Source organism: Podarcis tiliguerta, assembly GCF_965153285.1.
Source record: "Podarcis tiliguerta genome assembly, chromosome: 9".
NCBI classification, from domain to species: domain Eukaryota; kingdom Metazoa; phylum Chordata; class Lepidosauria; order Squamata; family Lacertidae; genus Podarcis; species Podarcis tiliguerta.
This window is the reverse complement of record NC_139542.1, coordinates 59,231,579-59,254,356: the sequence shown is the minus strand read 5'-3', so window position 1 is coordinate 59,254,356 and position 22,778 is coordinate 59,231,579. Positions and strand designations below refer to the sequence as shown.

Below are 22,778 nucleotides of genomic sequence, written 5' to 3'. Positions count from 1 at the left end.
TTATGGGAGATTTGTCCCCAGTTTATAATTTTGTTCTTTACTCTTTCTCCTATCTTTCGTTTTCTATTTTGTTCTATGTATTAAATGTATCTTTCATTATTTGATGTAACGTTGAAAACACCAAATAAAAATTAAAGATGTGAAAAGAAAATACATGGGCCATATCTGATGACTCTTAAAACGCTTAAGTAATGACTGAATAAGATTTCCAAGAAGTGTGTGGTATGCTGCAGACTATTACTATTAACCCTAGAATAGTGGGCATCTGTCTCGAGAGACAATGGAGTGTGCCTCCAGGGGTGAAGTCAAACTGCTGTGTTATCAGCACCAAAATGACCTGCCTGTGGCACAAGCCTGGGCAGTATGTATGGAGCTCCAGGGCTACCCACGTCCCAAGAAGATTGTTGCTATAATGTCCCGAGGTTATCAGTCAGAGGGAATGCTCATTCTCTGGACCTGCTCCATAAAACATAGTGCCTTCATTTATCTTTCTTCTTGCCCAAAATTCCAAATTTTGCACAAGCCTTAAACACACTGATTCAGGGAAGAAAATGCAAATCCCTGTACAACATTAAAAAAATTCACAAAGGAACATGTAGCTTCTGCTACTTTCTGCAGACAAATAATTTATCTGGGTAGCTTTTGAGTGCTGAATGAAGCTTCCTCTGTTTGTTTTCTTTATATAATTCCTTTCTCCCATGCCACCCAAGGCAGTTTACAATTTTAAATGTACATAAATGCTACATATGTTACAAAATAAAGAACAGGGTTCTCTCAGGAGCTGAGAGCATGAGATTGCTGGCTTACATCTCCCTGCTTCTGCTTTCGTTCAAGGACACACAGCCCTTAAGTACCTCCAGGGAAAGGGGAGGCTGCCCCAACTTTTCTTAAGCAACTCTTTAGGAGTTGCTGTTATGCGCATCCTGACCTGGACTTCTCCCCTTCTGCCTTTCTTCAAGACACACAGGTCTTCGCAAATTTAAGCTGGGGTTGTATGCTTGTTGTCTGGCCCACCACTGCAATGCCATACCTACCAGCACTAACTCCAGAGCCATGGTAGCAGCAGTTTCCTGCCACAAGGGACTGAGGCTGAAAAGAGGTAAAACTTTTGGCAAAACTGGAGTGGGAAGTTACATAACAAGCAGTGCTTATTTTCCAGCATACATATCCATTTGCAGTTATACTTTACAAGGTCTGTCTCCCCATTAATATCCAGATGTTTTGTTTGTTAAACTTTGTAGGATCATTTCATGGAAGTAATTAGAAACCAAGAATTTTTATTGTTACCAGCCACTGAAATTGCAAAGCTTTTAGCAAGTGATGATATGAATATTCCAAATGAAGAGACCATCCTCAATGCATTGCTTACGTGGGTGAGACATGATTTGGAACAAAGAAAGATGGATCTCAGCAACCTCCTGGCATACATCAGACTGCCATTACTTGCACCACAGGTAAATAAATGCTTGCAATCTGTACAGCTCTTCTTTCATCTTTCACCAATTGATACCAGTAAATTAAGGTGATATGGTTTGGTTGCCTCCCACTTGGAAACCTCTGCATTCATGCAGGGAATCAGCTTACCATTAATACAGTGCCACCCATAACACACTGTGGTAATGTAAGCTTTTAACAATTAGGGAGCGGTTTCCCCGAGGACCTACAGCTGAATTAGTTCTTTTATAAATAAATGTTTGTTTTGAACATCTTTCATATTTTACATTTACCCAATGTTCTTAAGACAAAGATTCTGATTAATTTTGTATATGGGTCTTGTGTAGGAAAAGAAACTAATTGCATCCATGGTTATTCTAGAGGAGCAGTAGGGGATTTTTTTGGTTCTGTGGGGCAGATCTGTTTCAGGATTGACATCAAGGGGGGAAATTTGACATGTGGGCAGCCCCACCTGTCGGATCACCAGTTGTCACAATGTTGTCAGATGATTTGGCACTTTGAAGTTCTGATATCCGGACTTCTAAGCACTGTGCAGACAGCAAGGTGCATCTGCCCCCATCACGAATCAGAAAGCAGATTTGGCTTTCCTGTTTTATCAGTTGTCCATCCTTGCTCCAGGAGTGATTTCCACTGAAACTACAGCTAAAATTGAGTGCCCCCACCCATTTTAGCAGGGGTTTCAATTTTCAGGAAGTGATTTGTATCAACTGATGCCTGGGGGGAGTTCAGTCCTGCCTTCTTCAGGAAAGGCCAAAGCTGGCTTGTATGCTGGAATTTCCCCATCCCTGTTACAGAACAAGCCAGTGCAAATTGTTTTCTCTTTACCCTGCCCTTCAAAACCAATTCCCAGGACAGCTTGCAAAAGAAAATCAAAATTTAGTAAAACACTTAAAGCTAATGAAGCAGCATATTCAAACATGATTCACCAAGATGAAGGCCACCTGCCATGAACAGCTTTCTAAAAGTATGCCTTATAGCATGTGATAATAGATAACAAGATGAAAGATGGAAAATATATATTTTTTAATAATTCCAGTGGCACCTTTAAGATCGACTAAATATAAGCTTTCAAGGTATGAGCTTTCATGTATAATACACACTTCATCAGATACTAATTACCAAACTAAAAACTATGGAGAGACATGGTCTGAATAGGGATACTAGATTCATGTCCCTTTATACATACTAAAGCTAATTTTGGTCATCTATCCCTTTAAAAATCCCTTGCCCTTCCCTATGGAACCAACTGCCATAACACTCATCAACAGTTATAAGGTTGAAGCGACCTCTGCTTCAGAGTACCTGAAGATGATTTTTTCATCTTTCATCTTGTTATTTATTATGACTATGACAGATCAACACAGCTATCCACCTGAATTTGTAGCATGTGGTTGAAAGTGACCAAGATCAAACCTAAGATAGGCAGTATGCTGAATTATTAATGGTTTGCATACAGCAAATGTTACATACTGCAAACTGAAGCAAGCTTCACTAAATCAAGAATCACAATAATTTATTCAAAGGAGCCATAACATTATGGGAGAAGTGTTATGTTGCAGCCAGTACAGGTATGTTAGGAACAAAGCATGCCAAGTCAACCTTGACCAAGGTTTATTGGTCTTTGTTGAAAACTGACACAGTACAATGTGATTTCATTCTGTATTCTGTTCCTTTCATTATAAAGTGTTATGGAGGATGGCAGTGGTTGGAGTCTAGCAACTAGATAGCAGTACTGTATAAAATTTTATCTGTATGTTTGAAAGATCATAACAATAGGAAGACATAAATGCTGTTCCAAATGATGGGCATGCACACACGAAAACCTGTGTACATGTAATTTCCTGTAACAGAACAAATAGCAGATTAGGGTGTGTGTGTAAATTTTAATCAGGAAACAGCCTTAGTACTGCAATACTGATCCAAATGCCCACCCAGGGAAGGTATTAGCTAAACTTTAAAGAGACAGAAGTTGTGTTCATTTATCTCTGTAATCTTCTCTATCAAAATCCCTGCCTTTACACCAACATTTTACTCTCTGTATTGATTGTAGGTTAGTTGTGTTAATTTGGCATTTTATGTTCAGAATATTCCTGTTGCTTTACTCAAGTTCATCGTCTTCTCCTTTTTCTAGTTTTTAGCAGATATGGAAAACAATGCACTCTTCAGAGATGACATTGAATGTCAAAAACTCATTATGGAAGCAATGAAATACCATCTGTTGCCAGAGAGGCGGCCCATGTTGCAAAGTCCTCGTACAAAACCTAGAAAATCTACAGTTGGTGTGTTGTTTGCAGTTGGAGGCATGGATGCGACTAAAGGTATGGATTATAGGATGCCTGTACTACAGATGAAAATGCACATATCACTTCAGGAGTTGAGAGGCTAATTTGTAAGTGTTTTCACCTGTTCAGTGCAAAAGTATATTTTTTGCTCTTTGTGCAAGAGCTGAAAACTGGCCCTACGAATGTGTGACTTAGTTTCAGCCAGATAAAAGCCGGCTGCAAGGATGCCTGTTAGCTAGCATTTTGTAAACACCACCCTGTTCTCTTCCCCCCACCCCCCACCCCCAAAGGAAAATCTGTGAAGCACTATGCAACTGTGTTTAAAATATTTGTGGCTTATAGTAATAAGATTAAGTATGAACATATAAATGTATATCAACCACGTAACCCCCCCCTTCCTGTAAACCCACCTGAAATACAGGAGGGTGGGTGGAACTGAAGGGTTCAGCTTGCTGGAATGTATGTGTTCCATGAAAATAGCACACCTAGGCTTACAATATGGATGCAGAACTTCTCATTGCTTTTACAATCTCATATCTTTCTTAATCTAATAAATGATCAATGGAAACATAACCACATGATGGCCATTATATTATTGGTGAAAATATACCAGCCTTACCTTAATCAAGTTCAACAATTAATATTGTTAATAAAGATGTATACATACAATGCTGTATATTCGTAGTTCAAAAAACCCCGAAGCTATCTCAGTATATTTAAATAATTACTAGTTACCAAAGTATTTTATTTAAAAGTTCTTGTAATGATTGCATTCAGGTGAAACTTGGAAAATTAGAATATCATGGAAAAGTTCATTTGTTTCAGTAATTCAATTTAAAAGGTGAAACTAATATATGAGATAGACTCGTGACATGCAAAGCGAGATATGTCAAGCCTTTATTTGTTATAATTGTGATGATCATGGCTTACAGCTGATGAAAACCCCAAATTAGCCATCTCAGAAAATTAGAATATTAAATGAAATTAGCAAAACAAGGATTGCAAATATATTAGTTTCACCTTTTAAGTTGAATTACTGAAATAAATGAACTTTTCCACGATATTCTAATTTTCCGAGTTTCACCTGTAAGTGACCATTCATGCTGTGTTGAATATGGATTCTGAATATACAGCTGAACTTGCAGAACATTTCTTTATAGCTTCAGTTAGTATTTCATATTGCATGAATGAAGAAATTTTGTTACACATATTGAGGAGAGAGCAAATATAAATTCCAGGAAAGTGAGATAGAACATAGTTCTACATACTAGTTGATTTTATATCTGTCCATAAATTGTTGTTAACAGTCCGTTCAGATTTGGTAGGACAAAATATTTAGCAAATGATTATTTGGAACCTTATTTATGTAATCGCTATTGACATCACATCTCAAGTATGCACTTTGAAACTACATGAGAACTAATGTATCGTGTGTGTATGTTGGGAATAATTCTTTTTTTAAAGAAGTAATCAGATTGTTTATCACTATCTGAACCAAATCTATTGTATTTTTGTGGACAGTGATCACAAAGATTTGAGTTTTTAAATTAATATTATTTTATACTACTGCTAAGGAGCAACAAGCATTGAGAAGTATGATCTCCGTACCAATATGTGGACTCCTGTAGCAAATATGAATGGAAGAAGACTACAATTTGGAGTGGCAGTATTAGATGATAAGTTGTATGTTGTTGGTGGTAGAGATGGACTGAAAACACTGAATACAGTGGAGTGTTACAACCCAAAAACAAAAACTTGGAGTGTGATGCCACCTATGTCCACTCACCGACATGGTCTGGGTATGTATCTATTTTTATAACTAAAAGCAAGATATGTGGTGTGATCAGCTCATTTCAATGACATGCTTCCTTGAAATTGCTACTTGGGCTTCTTTGGTACATTCGATATCAGTAGTAGGTAATTTGTAAGAGACAAAAATCAGAATCAAACTTTAAAGGTTTTAATTTAATTGTCATCTCCAGCATTATCCTTTCCTATGTGTCATGCTTGGGAAGTAAAAGTATGGTCACTATATTGCATGTAGGTATGTGCAGTTCTCTGAGACACTTTTTATACGGCATCTTAAAACACCCCCCCCCCAATACAGTGGTACCTCGGGTTAAGTACTTAATTCGTTCCGGAGGTCTGTTCTTAACCTGAAACTGTTAACCTGAAGCACCACTTTAGCTAATGGGACCTCCTGCTGCCGCCGCGCCGCCAGAGCCCAATTTCTGTTCTTATCCTGAAGCAAAGTTCTTAACCTGAAGCACTATTTCTGGGTTAGCGGAGTGTGTAACCTGAAGTGTATGTAACCTGAAGCGTATGTAACCCGAGGTACCACTGTATCGAGATTGACTTTCTTTTGAAGAGTGGGAGAAAGTCACTGGACCTTCTTTTGACAGAAAGAAGACTGGAAACATTGTAGCAGTCAAAACCTAATGGCTCCAAAACCAAGAGACAATCTTTTCCCCCCCCCTTTTCCCCATTTCATTAATTTTGAGTGAGGGACTGGAGAGTTTTCGTATTCTTAATTGGCAGTTGCAGGATAGGGATATTATAGAAATATTGTGATATGTCTGCTTGTCAAGGCTCAAGTGTTTCTCTGTTCCTGTACATCAGCGGCTTTTGAACTTTCGGGTGAAATTATCAGGATTCTTAAATGAGCTGATCAATGACAGTAGGCAGGCTTTCCAGAGAGGCAGTTTATCCATCCCCATAAACACTGCAACCTCGGTTCCTTTGGCAGAAAATTATTGAATTAATTACTAAAGGAATGAATGGATGTTCCTTTAAAAATATGTTGTAATGTAGTGGAGATACGGATGGACAAGATGTTGAATGTATTGTAGGATGCCTTTCAGTAGTTTGGCCAGGGTTCCATCTGAGTCTCAAAATACTCTGTAGAAGCCCTAGTTCCGATTTCCTCATCAGAAAAATAGATGAGGGAAGCATTTTTGATGATGTGACCGTTTGAAACCACTGCGGTATGTCATAAACAATTGGGCCATTTCACATTCTGAAATAATAGTGTCTTCTTAACTCAAAGGGGTGGCAGTACTGGAAGGTCCTATGTATGCTGTAGGAGGACATGACGGCTGGAGCTATCTGAATACCGTCGAAAGATGGGATCCACAGGCACGCCAGTGGAACTTTGTGGCTAGTATGTCAACCCCAAGGAGCACAGTGGGTGTAGCAGTATTAAGTGGAAAGTAAGTAGGACTAAAGAGAGAAATAAGGGCAAATATTCCATAACATTTTACTCAAAACTCATATATAAAGGAAATTTAGTAACACTGGAATGATGTCATCTACCAGGAGTTCAGCGTGTCTGGCTTTTGAATGATGCTGTGTATGCATGTTTTTGTCCTATCCACTTGTTAAAATATTCATTGGGTATCAGGAAACATCCAGTGCTCATTAAATCCTTACTGTTAATTTCCTCTTGGATGTTTAATAGTTTCAGGACTGCAGGCAGGACTTCTTTTGTCCTAGAAATGGTTCCAGTAATTTGACTTAGTCAAATCTAGCAATGTATTTTTAATAACAAATTGATAATGCTGTATAAAATCCTGAAAACTCAAATGGTAACATAAGCAATTGTCTTTAGCAGTAAGATGGCTGAAGAGAAACTGACAATTTTATCCACTTTAAGAAAGAAAAACAATAAGTTCTTGTTTTTTCTGAGAAATATTATTCCTTCCTTGAAGTATCGGAATAGCTATCATTGTAGGAAACCCTCTTACTATGTTGTTTTTTATAATGCACTTTTTCATAAATTATATGCTTCCTGTTTTGATATTTTTGAATTTTTTTGCATCTTCATTTATTTAGAAATAGAAAAGGACCACATAAGTAATGGGATGAAAAATGTAACATATATAAAACTTTCAAATCTGTTGTACAAATGAGCCCATAAATGTGGTTAGAATTACATTATTACTCTCAGATTTAAATGCAACATCAAAGGACAAGCCGCACCACCTACTGAGGTGGAAATGAATTGAGACAAAGCTGTTGTTTAAAACTGCTACTTTGTTACCAAGAAACTATAGGTAGGTTTTAAGAGAAGCATCAGAAAATGGGTGAGACTTACTCTTTCAGAAATAGGATCCCAAGAGAGTTCTCTTTGAAGCAAAGGCAGCAGCAGATTTCGTTGTCCCTGAGGAAGATTTTAAGGTGTTAGACTTAATGCTATTTTTATTCCGCAGTAAGCCATCTAATTCAATGCGTGCTTGAATCGTGTGTGTGTGTTCAGAAAGTATTACAAGCATGTATTTGTATGCTTACAGGTTATATGCAGTTGGTGGTCGGGATGGAAGTTCTTGCCTCAAATCTGTAGAATGCTTTGATCCTCATACTAACAAGTGGACACTCTGTGCTCAGATGTCAAAACGAAGAGGTGGCGTTGGGGTAACCACCTGGAATGGGTTTCTCTATGCTATTGGAGGCCATGATGCACCAGCTTCTAACTTGACATCCAGGCTGTCTGACTGTGTGGAAAGGTATTAACGCAATAAAGTGTTGCTATGAAGATACTTATGGGACGTGGGTGGCGCTGTGGGTAAAACCTCAGCGCCTAGGACTTGCCGATCGTCAGGTCGGCGGTTCGAATCCCCGTTGTGGGGTGTGCTCCCGTCGTTCGGTCCCAGCGCCTGCCAACCTAGCAGTTTGAAAGCACCCCCGGGTGCAAGTAGATAAATAGGGACCGCTTACCAGCGGGAAGGTAAACGGCGTTCCGTGTGCTGCGCTGGCTCGCCAGATGCAGCTTGTCACGCTGGCCACGTGACTCGGAAGTGTCTGTGGACAGCGCTGGCTCCCGGCCTCTTAAGTGGGATGAGCGCACAACCCTAGAGTTTGGCAAGACTGGCCCGTACGGGCAGGGATACCTTTACCTTTACCTTTATGAAAATACTTAAGGTTCTCGCTGTCCCATTTCCCTCATTTACAGCATCCTAAAATTATCTGCATTTAACACTTGAGCATATAGTGCAGGAGGATGCAGAAAAGGAGGTAAAAAGTAAAAGATACAGGTTATGTAGAAGCAATTGATTTGGAGTATTTCTGCAATGGTAGCACTTTTTATAGAACAGTTGCAAGAGACACCATTCAGAGAGATTTGGCATGGGCCAGGGTTTGCGTTTCACAACTGGAGATTTGTTGTGTGGCTTTGGGCAAGATGCTGTTAACCAAAACGATAGTAGTAAAAATCCACCAACTTGGGTCAGAATGTTGGTAAACAAAGACATTAGTTAACGGAAACAGAAGTGCAAATTCTATGGAGGATGTTAATTTTTAAAATAAAGCAGCAAAAAAGAAATTACATGAGAGATGTCAAATTCTATAAAGAATTTGTTTTCAGAAGCAGTCTGCAGCAAGAGAATCTATCATACGTCTCGCCCAGCTCAGATGTAGATTCCTGGCTTGCTAAGTCAGTTTAGTAAGCTGGCAATGAGCACCAGGCCTGTGCTTTCATTCCTCTGCTCTCCTGTTTGCATTCATATCTTGGTTAGCTTAAAACTACAGTTCTCTATTATGTCCAGAATGGGGAGACGTGGCTTAATGTCTGAAAACATTATGTCGGACCATGGCATTAAACCACAGATCTTCATTTTGGACAAAATGGGGAAAAGTGGATTAAGCTAATTCAGATAAATGTGTTAAGGGGTAGGATGAACATGTTCTCAATTTGACAAATAGCTTGCCGGGAATTCCAATCAGGGTCTGTGTATGTGTAAGAACGGTACCAACAGTGATGATAGAAAGCAAAAGATCTAAGTGAAGTTACAATGAAATCCGTCAGAAGAAGTTCTGAAATACTATACGGGGTGTGGAGTAACAGGAAAAATTAGAATAGCATATATAATACTCTCTTGGCAGAACTTCATACATATGGAGCTAACCCTTACGCTGTTGTTTTTATTTCAGGTATGATCCCAAAACTGATATGTGGACTGCCGTAGCTTCCATGAGCATCAGCAGAGATGCAGTGGGAGTCTGCCTTCTTGGAGACAGATTGTATGCTGTTGGGGGATATGACGGACAGACCTACCTTAACACGGTGGAGTCTTATGACCCCCAGACAAATGAGTGGACACAGGTATTGCTTAAGGTTTGGAGGGTTCATACATCAATGGTGGGTTGAATTTCTGGCATCTTCTGTTCGAGGTGATCCCATAGCAAGTCTGGCTGGCAGAGCTCTCTGTGACCTTGGGAGAGCCACTCCAAGTCATAGTAGTCAATAGCAGGTAGTTGGCTCCATCATCTCAGTTAGTAGAAGGCAACATCAGTGTTCAAATGTTGCTGTTTTTAAGAGTAATCTCAGCCTCTTTTGGAAGCCTGCCTTCAGCTCAAATTCAGTCATCCCAGGTGAGTAAGTGAAGCCATGTGTAAATAAGAATCACAGAACTGTAGGGCTGAAAGGAACCTTGAGGAATCTTTTGCCCAATGTGGGGCTTCAACCTATGACCCAGAGATTAAGAGTTTCATGCTCCCCTGACTGAGCCATCCATCATGAACAGACTTCTGATTGTTCTGCTACTTCCTGCCCCTCCCTACATATGATTTGAGCAGCATGGCAAACATCTTCTTTTCCTGGTGCAACCAAGCCTCTGTCCTTTCCTACATGCTTTCTGAAAGAAAGGTGGAAGAAAAGGGAAATGTGATTATTTAAAATGGGAAGTACTGGAACTCAAGCCTACCAAAAAACTGATTCCATATCTCAAATATTCACCATCTGTATGTGACGACAGATATGTGGTGAAAGCATTCTACATATATGCAGAATCACTCCCATTTTTATCCAACTTGGGAGCACACAGCAAACCTTACCATCTGCCACAGGATAGGTAGCCACTTCATATCCAGTGGCTACTACCGGAAAGTGCAAATGAAATCTAAACTTAGAAGTAGCTCTTTTTGTTCTAGCTAAGTAATCAAGTTTTTCTCTGTAAACCCAGCAGAATAATTCTAATGTGGGGGCACCTCATGCCCAGGGGCTAAATGCAATAGTCAAGCCTCTCTCTGGCCACAGCTCCTCCTTGGCCATGCATCCCCCAATGTTTTTGCCTCGATGGAATACAGTGGTGCCCCGCAAGACGAATGCCTCGCAAGACGGAAAACCCGCTAGACGAAAGGGTTTTCAGTTTTTCAATGCGCTTCGCAGGACGAATTTCCCTATGGGCTTGCTTCGCAAGACGAAAATGTCTTACGAGTCTTGAGATTTTTTTTCGCTCCCCACCCCCTTTTTCTAAGCCGCTAAACCGCTAATAGCCTTTTAGCAGCTAATCCGCTAATCCCTTAAGCCTTTAATAGCCGCTAAACCGCTAATAGCGCTAAGCCGCTAATAGGGTTGCTTCGCAAGACGAAAAAACCGCTAGACGAAGAGACTTGCGGAACAAATTAATTTCGTCTTGCGAGGCACCACTGTATGTCCTTGAACTCTGGTAATGCCTCTTGCTTGTCCGAATGAAGAACAGAGTTGCTCTGTCCATTTTTACCTCTGGAAAGAAGAGCTCTCTAACAGTAAGAGCTGTTAGTGGAACAAACTCCCTTGGGAAGTGGTAGATTCTCTCCTTCCTTGGAGGTTTTTAAACAGAGGTTGAATGGCCATCTGCCACAGATACTTTAGTTGAGATTGTTGCATTGCAGGGGGTTGGACTAGTTGACCCTTGGGGTCCCTTCCAACTCTATGATTCTGTGACCCTAACCATGGCTGGAATATGGCCCCTGAAATCCTAGATCTTGATCTGATGTATGCAAAAGGTGGCATAAAAAGTATAATCCTCCTGTCCCTGCTAACAGGAAACGTATGCCCTGTATTAATATCCTGCTCCATAATTTATATAATTGAGCTTTGACATTATATTTAAAAAACGATGGGGTTGAGTCCAGGTGACCTCTGGCTCAAATTAAGCGCTGATTGAAAAACAGGTAGCAAGTGATTTGTTCTCTTGCTCAACATTCATATTATTGTGGCTCTAATTTTTTAAAACAAAATATTTGCGACTCTAGCAAGTGTGCTTTGTCACTGACCCTTTTCCACCTTCTTCTCACCATTACAGGTTGCACCATTGTGCCTCGGAAGAGCTGGGGCCTGTGTCGTGACTGTAAAGCTCTAATTACAAAGATATCCTTCTCTTCTCTAGACTCGGGGGGTGCCCCCAAGTTACTAAATTATAATCATATAAGGTACTGTGTATCTTCACAGGGCAAAGAGTTTGGTCTTAATCTATTAGCTAAAATGTTTTTTAATTCAAAACGGACCAACATTATGCACTTTTTAAAAATGAGTAATGCAATTTATGTACATTTATTTGTAATGGAATACTCTGCAGCCAGCTGGCAGGTTACATTAGAAATGCGGCAACTGAAAAATAATTGGCGCTTACAAATTTTGGTTCTTGCTCTAGGAGGCGCTGAGCTCTTTGTTGTAATAAGCCTGGGCACAGTACCATTTCCTTTCCATTTCCATTTCCATATATGTTTTTGGCATGTTCAGGATGCAGGTATTGACATTGCTTTCATTCCAAATAATTTGTCTTGACTATTGGAATATTATTGTTACTATTTTTACATGGTACAAAGACAAACCAAATGCAGATGGAATCAGAGTATCAAGGGTACCTCTTGCGTGGGAAATGCTATACATTTGATGCTTGAACTCTTCTCACCACAGCCGACATTTTGCAGCCTTTGTTTTTTAACCAAAGCCTCACTTTCATTATTGTCTTAGTATGCTATGGAAGTGTTTGTTCTATAGGATACTTTCTTCAAGAGCTTTTCAGCATCCACCACACTTACTGGATTTTCTAATCTTTTATGGAACTTTCTCTATTCTATAAATATTTATATATCATTTCATCTTTCTGAGCCTGATTGCAGTTTCACTGAGTGGATCTCTTCCTGAAAGAAATTCAGAAGTTGGAGTTGGGGGGTGCATTCCAATGCATCATTAAAAGTGACTTTCATTTGTGGTTTCTGAAGCATTCCATGATCTGAAATTATATGTAGCTAACTTTAATTTACTTTGAAAGAGGAGTTTGCACAAATCTTAATACACTTTTATAAGGTGAAAACTCGTGCCATTTTAAGCAAGTGTTCCTTTAGCAAAAAGTGGGCATTACCCTACAACTGGTGCATCCTTTCGGGTTGCTCAGCTACTTCCAAAAAGACTGACAGTCTTTCCAAGGATCAGACTTGCGTAACTAAATTATTTAATACTGTAATAGATTTTCTTTAGTATCTGCCTTATGTTGACTTGTTACACTACTCAGAATTACTTGGGTGTTCCAAGTGCTCTATGAAACTTTTATATTTTCTTTTGTGCCTTGTTTCTTAAGTGTTCAAATATGTTATGTAACATTCTGTTGTACTTTATCTTGAAAAAAATCTGGATATGTAAACTAAAGGATTTCTTTTTTTCTGAAAGTAAATGGAATGTGTCTGACGAATAGTCTTTGCACACTTGTAATTTTTTAATACAGTTCTGAACTTTGAAGTTCACAATTAACTATTAGTTTAAAGGGGAAGTGGCATTTTACTTCAGTGTATAAGTCCTGTCCTGTTGGTTATCATTTTACAAATGATTTTGTGATGCCTTATTCATACACACACACAAATGAGAAGTATCATAACCAATACCCAAATTTAGCAAGGGGTGAGCTGGCATGAGGTAATTAAGTGTTGTGGCTGTCTTACATTAAACCTGCTTGGTAAAAAAAAATGCATTGGCACAAATGTACACGTATAAGGTTAGTTGTCCAAAAACAGATGTTTGCAGAGTCCGATGTATAGATGTGGAAAAGGTTCCCCAAAACACTGCTCTAAATTATATAGGGTAATCTACTTTATCAAAACAGAAGGGTGGCACTGAAGCACGTGAAAGTATAGATGGTACCCACTTAGAGTGAATAAGGATCAGGCAGACACAGCTTTGGAGAAAGAGAAGGTGAGGTTTTATTGCCAAGCAATAAGGACCCAGTTGGAATCTCTTCCAAAGAACTGGGACCCCGAACGACAGAAATCCTGAGGTCTTTATACCTGAGCAAATCACAGCAAATCACAGATCATGAGACAATCATGAGACAGTCACGAATCGCCAGTGAAAATTAGCCAATTAGCATGCTTCTTGCCATGCTTACGGCTCCTGGTCAAGCGCAGAGTTCTACTCCCAACTTCTGCTTTCTGTTGTCTGTAATGATGTGCTGTCTAACCTTTCCCCTAGTTCTGACAGAATAGGGAGTTTTGGAGTTTTTGTGGTTTAACCCTTCCTGTTCTGTGGATTAATTTAGCCTGCATTTGAGGGGGATTTTGTACCAGTGTCTCTGATTCATGTCTTCCCCTTTGTTCAGGGTACAAGGATGTTTCTAGGGGAAAGGTCGGTTCTAAGTTGCCTTTTCCAAGCAGTTTGCAGTCAGCTTAGGCAAAGCTTTCCTTTGATTCAAAATGGATTATAAAAATACTGTAAGCCCTGATTATGTGTGAGCATATATGAATATATTGATTACTGATAACTGATTATATAACTGATTATATGAATAGCATAGGGGTAGCCCTTCTTTCCTTGCCTCAGCACCTGTGATGGAGTGGGTGCAAAAAAGCACACTATTGGCACTGCAGAAGCATGTCACTTGGACTAAAACTCCTGCCATCTATTAATGGCAGAAGGCCAAGTCTTCAAGCAGTGGTCACTACTACTGTTACACGTTCTGGGTTGTGACTGCACCCAAGTTTTGACATCTCGATAACTTCTTATGCAGTTTTACCTTGAGTAGTCTTAGCCACCAATTATTTTAATGCATTGCAAACAACATTAAGGGTTCATCTACACTGGAGTTTAATGTGGATTTGATGCTGCTTTTATGTCTTCCCTCCTCCATCCCAGCAAACACATGACATTGGCCTCATCCAAGTGGCAGCCCGTAACCTCCCTCCAGGAAATTTGGATTTTCCAGATCTACGGATGATTCATTAAGGGAAGAAAATCTATTACAAATTTGCATGTTGATCAAATGTGGATGCACTGTGTGGCTGGGGTGCTTTAAAAAAAAAAAAAAAAACAGGTACCATGGATTGCTGCACCCCCTACCTACATTTTGTTTCCATCAGCTCAAAGGAGAGTATGCAACCTAACCATTTTTCACTAGTTGTTACTAAAGACACATTTGCAGTATTTTTTTTTTTAATCAAAATAGCTCTTTTGCACAAACTGCTCTTGCACTGATAAGCTGCATTAAAAATAAAATTTGCCCTTGCTGGTACAGGAAGCAGGAAAGGAAAAGGCAGTCTTTCATAGAAGCAACCCCAAATCCTTCCCTGGCCTGGAGCAACACACACATTTATTTATTATTGCTCTTTGGTGCAAATCTGTTAGTATTTCAAAAATAAAATAAGTTCAAAAGGTGTGCGTGCATAGGTAAACAAATACCCGCGTGCATGCCAAAATGGACCTGCGGTTTCAAAATTTTATGGTGGGTTGGGTACTGATTGAAGGGAGTAGACAGCAACACTTAGCATTAATACATACAATTTTGAAACAGGTATACACTCACTCACCTTGCTTCTGTCCCTTTAAATACCAACAGTTTATTTTGCACCCTTTCTAAACCCACATTAGTGGCTTGAAATGCAGTAAGGTGGTCTCTAGTCACATGTTTATGTTACTTTACACCAGGGAGGGAGCAGGGATGTCTTCACCCCCTATGTGTACTGCCTGTTTGGTTTCCTTGTCCCTGCGACCCTCACTGCACACTCCTCCCCATGAAGCTGTCATATGCAATGGCTGTCTCAAATATACACCTCTCAGCTTAACCACAGAGTGTGGTTTATGTTTCTAAATCGGATAGAAGCTGATTTGAGGGAAAACACTAGGATAGAAATGCATTGTGGCTAACGTCACAAGTACTCATCTTCCAACACCAGTTGTAGGAATGCACTGGAGCCAAAGTAAATAGGTGTAATTGGCCCAAGACACTTTCAGGAAGCAAGTTACTATAGTTACCCTGTTAAGACACTCTTGCAGATTGTACTAGATGAGTACCTTCCAACTCTACAATTCTATGATTCTAACCCAGTTAAGCCTCACCAGCACTAAATGAGGAAATTGTTGAAGCTTCTGTTTCACCCCTACTGACCTACTGAACCACAAACCTACTTTTCCTAGAATTCTACTTTTCCTAGCATCATCCTTTGGCTGTCCTACAAGGTATTAGAACGGGTCAGCAACCTAAGGCCCAAGGGCCGGAAGCAGCCTGCGGAGGTCGTTTGACCAGCCCACAAACTGCCCCCAAACAGAGCTGTACTAAACCAGCGCGGTGTGGGGACTTGCTTCCATGGCGCCAAAAATCGCATCTGTGGACGCACAGACGCCGAAAACTGCAGGTGCGCATGTGCAGATGCCGAAAATCACGTGCATGATCCGGCCCACGGAGGAATCTCCGCGGGACCGATCCAGCCCAGGCAAGATAAACCTTGCTGACCCTTTTGCATTGGTGGTTCAGTGGTAGAATTCTCGCCTGCCAAATGGTTTCTCACTGCTTCACTCTCAGCACTGTAGACAGATTCCCCCATGTCTCCTCAGCTAGGGTTGCCGTATTCCCAAAAGTGAAAATCCAGACAACATAGCTGGGTTTTGTGGTGTGTGTTTTTTTTGTAAAAGTTGTCCCCCCCCCCCAAAAAAAACCCCACACATTTTGGGGCTTTTCTGGATTTTTAAAAGCTTTTAAAAAAATAAAATAAATCACCCTACTTGCCATACGTTTCAGATTTTCCTGGACATTTTACCAATTCAGCGAAAATCTGCCCAGATGCCATTTCCAAGTCCAATTCCCAGATGTGTACGGGAAAACCAGGACGTATGGCAGCCCTAAAGGTAAAGGGACCCCTGACCATTAGGTCTAGTTGTGACTGACTCTGGGGTTGTGGCACTCATCTCGCTTTATTGGGCGAGGGAGCCGGCGTACAGCTTCCGGGTCATGTTGCCAGCATGACTAAGCTGCTTCTGGCGAACCAGAGCAGCACACGGAAATGCCGTTTACCTTCCCACCGGAGCTGTACCTATTTATCTACTTGCACTTTGACGTGCTTTTGAACTGCTAGGTTGGCAGGAGCAGGGACTCAGCAATGGGAGCTCACCCCGTTGCGGGGATTCGAACCGCCGACCTTCTGATTGGCAACTCCTAGGCTCTGTGGTTTTAACCCACAGCACTACCCGTATCCCATGGCAGCCCTACCTCAGCCTAAATCAAGCGATTCAGCTGCCATAGCAAGCGTTCTACCATGAAACCACTCTGCCTTCCTCTCAGGTCTTTTTGATCTTTCTCTTCTGGATGTCCACCAAGCACCAACCAACACAGACTGACTGACTGACTAGCAGCATCCAGCCATATATTTGCTTTTTCAGGCCAGGGCAGCCAATCACATAGTATAACCAAGAATTCTCGACCTGCAACTACCAATCAGAATGTGCACATGTTCTATCCTTTTGCATACTGAGAGTTCTACCTCCAACCGCTCCTCAGTTGTCAGTTAACATCCACCATGGCAGTTAAAGCAACTTTCACCTGACTGGACAGAAAACCTCATTGAACATTAAAACACAACAGAATGCATTGCACAATGCCCATTAAAGCACAATTTAAACAGACAGGATTCCTTCACAACTATACACACACTTTCGTAAAAGCAATCAGGGATTTAGGCAAGAGTACTATGAAATACTTCTTTTTAAATGGCTCTTCAAATGGAAGGGAAATAATGTCAAATACATGGGGATTCCCCCTCACTAGTTACTTCTGAGCCAGTGTGGTGGTGTGGTTAAGAGTGGTGGACTCGTAATCTGGTGAATCGGGTTCGCTTCCCCGCTCCTCCACATGCAGCTGCTGGGTGACCTTGGGCTAGTCACACTTCTCTGAAGTCTCTCAGCCTCATTCACCTCACAGAGTGTGTGTTGTGGGGGAGGAAGGGAAAGGAGATTGTTAGCCGCTTTGAGACTCCTTAAAGGGAGTGAAAGGTGGGATATCAAATCCAAATTCTTCTTCTTCTTCTGTGACATGGTTAATAGAACATGGTTATTATGGTGTTTTTGTAAACCATTTTGAGACATTGCTGAAGGGCATATCAATCTTAAATAAAAGTGGATGTTTATAAAATGATACTGATACTGTAACTTTTAAACAAATGGCACATGCTGATTCTTAGGAGGAACATTCAGGAACTTAAAATGAATATATAACTCGACTAATGTATATAATTCATGGGATTCCAATTCATATTCTCCGATCAATTTTTTAAAATAGAATATATTTTTAGAAAAATTAATGTGGGTGCCTTTCAGGCAGATCACACACAGTCTAAACCAAATTTCAGGGAGAAAGAATGAGGTTATCTGATGTATGTCATCACAAATAATGTGTCTTAAAACACACGATTTACTGTAAGTAGAGGAGGGAGACCATCCTAATCTGTATTAGGTTTACTGAAAGGACTATACACTGGCATCCACGTTTAGAAAGAAGTCAGATATTTTATCTCCTATAATACAGATTGCAATAAATATGTAGAAACAAGTGGTAGTTATTCAAAAATATACTAGGCTTTCTCCAATAATTTACACTTCTCAATGTAGCATAATCTGAGTGAAAAATGGGGGAGGGTATTTATTTGGAGTTGAAATCATTGTGAAAGGAAAAGTACATTGATAAAAACTACAATATGTAGCAAGCCATTCCAACCAAATACTAAATATTACTTATTTAATTTATGAACTGCTTCCTATGAAGCATCCTCAAGCGATTTCACAGGACAGTATAAGCATATGTTAAAACAACTGCACCTATAACAACAATTTCAAATCCAACACAGATACCAGCTGGCATATCTGTCTGTATGGTGCCCATCCAGTTTGAACACTGTAATTCAGTCTAGCCAGTTTGGGACAAACAAGGTATCTGCATGAACCTGAGCACTGGATTTGCAGCAATACGAGGAAGTGTTTTGTAAGGAGGAGTTTCGGGTGGGAATCCAAACTGGTCCCAGCCCCCACAACCTTTATAGTGGGTGCAGTGTCCTTTGTGACTGCCCCCCTAAACAAAGCTCTCCAAGCTGCAACTTGGGGGTTATAATACTGCTGAATTCTGCATGCCATCCACTGGGACAGCTCAGTCAGTAGAACATGAGGCTCTTAACCTCCGGGTCGTGGGTTCAAGCCCCACACTGGACAAAGAAATTCCTGCATTGCAAGGAGATGAAATAGATGACCCTTCCAACTCTACAATTCTATGATTCTATGCTCCTCTCTTGGACCAACCTGCACAAGGCATGGACCTACATCACAGAGTCTACATCGTCACTACTACCACAAGACTACATTGCAGGGTTGTGGTTTCTTGCAGCTGGAATACCAGGCAGTGCCAGATTTACGTATAAGCTAACAAGCAATAGCTTAGGGCCCCACTCCCCCCCCCCAATTCACTACAGTGGTACCTTGAGTTACAAACTTCTCCGGTTACAAACGCTTCAGGTTACAAACTCTGCTAACCTCGAGTTGAGAACTTTGCCCCAGGATGAGAATAGAAATTGTGTGCTGGCAGCCCAGCAGCAGCAAGAGGCCCCATTAGTGAAAGCACGCCTCTGGTTAAGAACAGTTTCCGGTTACAGTGGTACCTCAGGTTAAGAACTTAATTCGTTCTGGAGGTCTGTTCTTAACCTGAAGTACCACTTTAGCTAATGGGGCCTCCCTGGCGCACGATTTCAGTTCTCATCCTGAAGCAAAGTTCTTAACCCGAGGTAATATTTCTGGGTTACAGGAGTGTGTAACCTGAAGCGTATGTAACCTGAAGTGTATGTAACTCAAGGTACCACTGTATTAATAAACTTCTTAATTGTATTTCAGTTCAACAATTACTTGGATAAAATACATATTTTGTTATGTTCAAATGGCTTTAGATACCTATTAGGTCCATAAATTACCATATAGCATGTATTCAACAAAAAAAGCAACAATTTGTTGTTGCCAAATGACAGCTGGACATATAAAGGGCCCCATTCCGTCAGTAGCGTAGGGCCTCATCAAACCTAAATCCGGCCCTGCTGCCAGGAATACCAACTTGGCCCCGCGATTGAGGGTGCTATGCAGCGTGCATGGCCTGGGGGTACAGAAATTTGTGGATGTCCAGCCCCTTAATGGGGAATTTTGTGGGTACTCGGGCACCCCAGGGAGTGGGCACCTAGGCGACTGCTTGCATCAGAATTCGGGTGGGCAGGGCTGCACTTCAGAGGTAGGAGGGATCCTGAGGGTCATCCATCCAACCCCCTGCAATGCAGGAATCTCAACAGGGGGTCTCCCACCCATTATTATATATACCGCCCTATACCCGGTATATATTACCATTAAAAGTTATTAAGGTAAAGGTAAAGGTACCCCTGCCCGTACGGGCCAATCTTGACAGACTCTAGGGTTGTGCGCCCATCTCACTCAAGAGGCCGGGGGCCAGCGCTGTCCGAAGACACTTCCGGGTCACGTGGCCAGCGTGACATTGCTGCTCTGGCGAGCCAGAGCCGCACACGGAAACGCCGTTTACCTTCCCGCTAGTAAGCGGTCCCTATTTATCTACTTGCACCCGGGAGTGCTTTCGAACTGCTAGGTTGGTAGGCGCTGGGACCGAACAGCGGGAGCACACCCCGCCGCGGGGATTCGAACCGCCGACCTTTCGATCGGCAAGCCCTAGGCGCTGAGGCTTTAACCCACAGCGCCACCCACGTCCCTTTAAAAGTTATTATATACCATTAAATGGTATATAATACCATTAAAAGAACCTTTTAATGAGGGTGAAAGAGGAGAGCGCAAAATATGGTCTGAAGCTCAACATCAAGAAAATGAAGATCATGGCCACTGGGCCCATCACCTCCTGGCAAATAGAAGGGGAAGAAATGGAGGCAGTGAGAGATTTTAATTTCTTGGGCTCCATGATCACTGCAGATGGTGACAACAGCCACAAAATTAAAAGACGCCTGCTTCTTGGAAGGAAAGCAATGACAAACCTAGACAGTATCTTAAAACGCAGAGACATCACCTTGCCAAGAAAGGTCCGTATAGTTAAAGCTATGGCTTTCCCAGTATGGAAGTGAGAGCTGGACCTTAAAGAAGGCTGATCGCCGAAGAATTGATGCTTTTGAATTATGGTGCTGAAGGAGACTCTTGAGAGTCCCATGGACTGCAAGAAGATCAAACCTATCCATTCTTAAGGAAGTCAGCCTTGAGTGCTCACTGGAAGGACAGATCCTGAAGCTGAGGCTCCAATACTTTGGCCACCTCATGAGAAGAGAAGACTCCTTGGAAAAGACCAGCATGAGTTTGACCAAACTGCGGGAGGCAGTGGAAGACAGGCGTGCCTGGCGTGCTCTGGTCCATGGGGTCACGAAGAGTCGGACCCGAGTAAACGACTAAACAACAACAATATGAAACCCTGCAAGCCGTTTTATTGTCACGCCACTAGCAGACAGATTGAGAAACAGCAAACAATGCTTTCCTACGTAAAGGTTTCAAAAAACAGAAACTCCCATATCTTTGCTGCAACTTTTTTTGGGGCGGGGACTGGACACCCAATACTTCCGCCGGGGGGCTCCGTTGAAAACGGCTTCTCGAGACGCGAACCAGGAAGCGCCTTCTTCAGGTCAGCGGCGCGCGACTCTTCTTTTTTCGTACCTCTGCGGCTGCGATCTCCTGGGTGACGCGGACGCGGTGGAGGCAGTTGAGCGCGCATGCGCACTCCGCCCCTTGCCCTCCCTCACACCCCTCCGTGCGGCGGCCCCCTTTTAAACAACGCCATAGCGAAGGGGAAAGATGCAGGTGAGGCCCTGAGGGAGAGCGGCGGTTGGGTCGCGCGCGCGTGTAACGCTGTGCCTCAGGGGTGGGCCGTGAGGCCTATTATTAGGCAGAGCAGCCCCGCCGCCCGCGGGGGCCGCTTCTCGGGGCTTCTCTTGGCCGCTCCCCTTCACGCCTTCCGCGGGGGGAAGCGCAGCGCGAAGGTCCCCTTCAAGGACTTCTGGGGCTGTTCACTTTTCCTCCCGCGCTCTCTGTGCCTTCAAAAGCTTCGCGACAGGCAGACATTCAACAGGTGGAGTCATCGCCTGTGGGGAGAGAGAGCTGTTGGATATTGGGGAGATTATTGGGCTTTTTGGCGGGGGGCTTTTAATATTACCTGCCACGCAGGACCCTACCAGAAAAAAACAAACTATGCATTGGCCTCCGCCTGTCACAGCTGTGTGGCAAGGGATTAGAGAGAGAGAGAGAAAATCCCTGCCTATTTTACAAAAACTCTACCATTCAGTATTCCATTACCACATCCATCAAAACTTACTTACCCTGTTGATTTTATCTTAATGCTGCCAGCGTTTTCAGCTGTGCACAGTTATTTCCCATATATCCAATAAAGGTTTTCCAGTCTTCTTGAAAGGTGGCAAGCGATTATTCAACAGGTGAAGCGTAGAGATACAGCACTATATATCTGTTTTTAAAAAAGAGAAAAGAAAAAAGAAAGCACACCATACCCTACAGAGCAAAATGTGGGGATCATCATTTGACTAGCATTCAAATCTTGTTCTGGATAATCTTGCTAATTTAGGGGGGAAATGCCTTTTGGGTACTTTTTGCTAGCTAGCTGGTTTTAATCTGTTCTGGCAGGAAAAGGCTGCTTTATTATAACTGACATAAATGTAGGCTTCCACTACAAAAGTTTGTGCTAGATTGAAGCTGCAATACTAGGGGTAAGCCACATTAACCTTAGTTGGACTTACTTTTTGAGTAGATCCCTGGAGGATTAAACCAAAATGAGTTTTACAGATTTCAGAGAGAGTGCTTAATTTCTAGAAAAAGTGATGCTGGGGCTGAAAGTACTTCTTTTCTCAATTTTTTTTGTTGATTTTGTCAACTAAAGTACTTCTGATCTTTCCCTTGATCCCATATGAGTGGGGAACGTTTAGTGAGACAAACACTTTCCATTTGCTTGGGGTACTTTAATTTGCATCTTATGTTCTGGAGCTGAG

General features: G+C 41.7%; 2 protein-coding genes and 2 long non-coding RNA genes across 8 annotated transcripts in view; 2 read left to right on the top strand and 2 right to left on the bottom strand.

The window, feature by feature from the left end:
- LOC310657408 overlaps positions 1-6,777 on the bottom strand; it is a 145,269-nt gene extending 138,492 nt beyond the window's left edge. The window contains exon 1 of the long non-coding RNA XR_014501755.1: positions 6,067-6,777. This is a non-coding gene — a long non-coding RNA (uncharacterized lncRNA). The remainder of the gene's footprint in view (positions 1-6,066) is intronic.
- The window catches only part of KLHL5 (kelch like family member 5), a 47,214-nt gene extending 34,028 nt beyond the window's left edge, over positions 1-13,186 (top strand). For all 3 annotated transcript variants that reach the window (XM_083458201.1, XM_083458202.1, XM_083458200.1), the window contains 7 exons: positions 1,242-1,454; positions 3,587-3,773; positions 5,312-5,536; positions 6,784-6,946; positions 8,027-8,239; positions 9,663-9,834; positions 11,798-13,186. In XM_083458201.1, the coding sequence (XP_083314327.1) occupies positions 1,242-1,454; positions 3,587-3,773; positions 5,312-5,536; positions 6,784-6,946; positions 8,027-8,239; positions 9,663-9,834; positions 11,798-11,854 (1,230 nt within the window). In that variant the 3' untranslated portion in view covers positions 11,855-13,186. The remainder of the gene's footprint in view (positions 1-1,241; positions 1,455-3,586; positions 3,774-5,311; positions 5,537-6,783; positions 6,947-8,026; positions 8,240-9,662; positions 9,835-11,797) is intronic.
- The window catches only part of LOC310657423, a 290,637-nt gene that overhangs the window by 232,400 nt on the left and 35,459 nt on the right, over positions 1-22,778 (bottom strand). The gene's annotated exons all lie outside the window — the stretch shown is intronic.
- Positions 21,440-22,778, top strand: part of WDR19 (WD repeat domain 19) — a 37,871-nt gene continuing 36,532 nt past the window's right edge. Inside the window, exon 1 of one of the 3 annotated variants that reach the window (XM_083458008.1) lies at positions 21,440-21,582. In XM_083458008.1, the coding sequence (XP_083314134.1) occupies positions 21,577-21,582 (6 nt within the window). In that variant the 5' untranslated portion in view covers positions 21,440-21,576. The other 2 variants (XM_083458009.1, XM_083458010.1) reach the window with 2 other exon arrangements.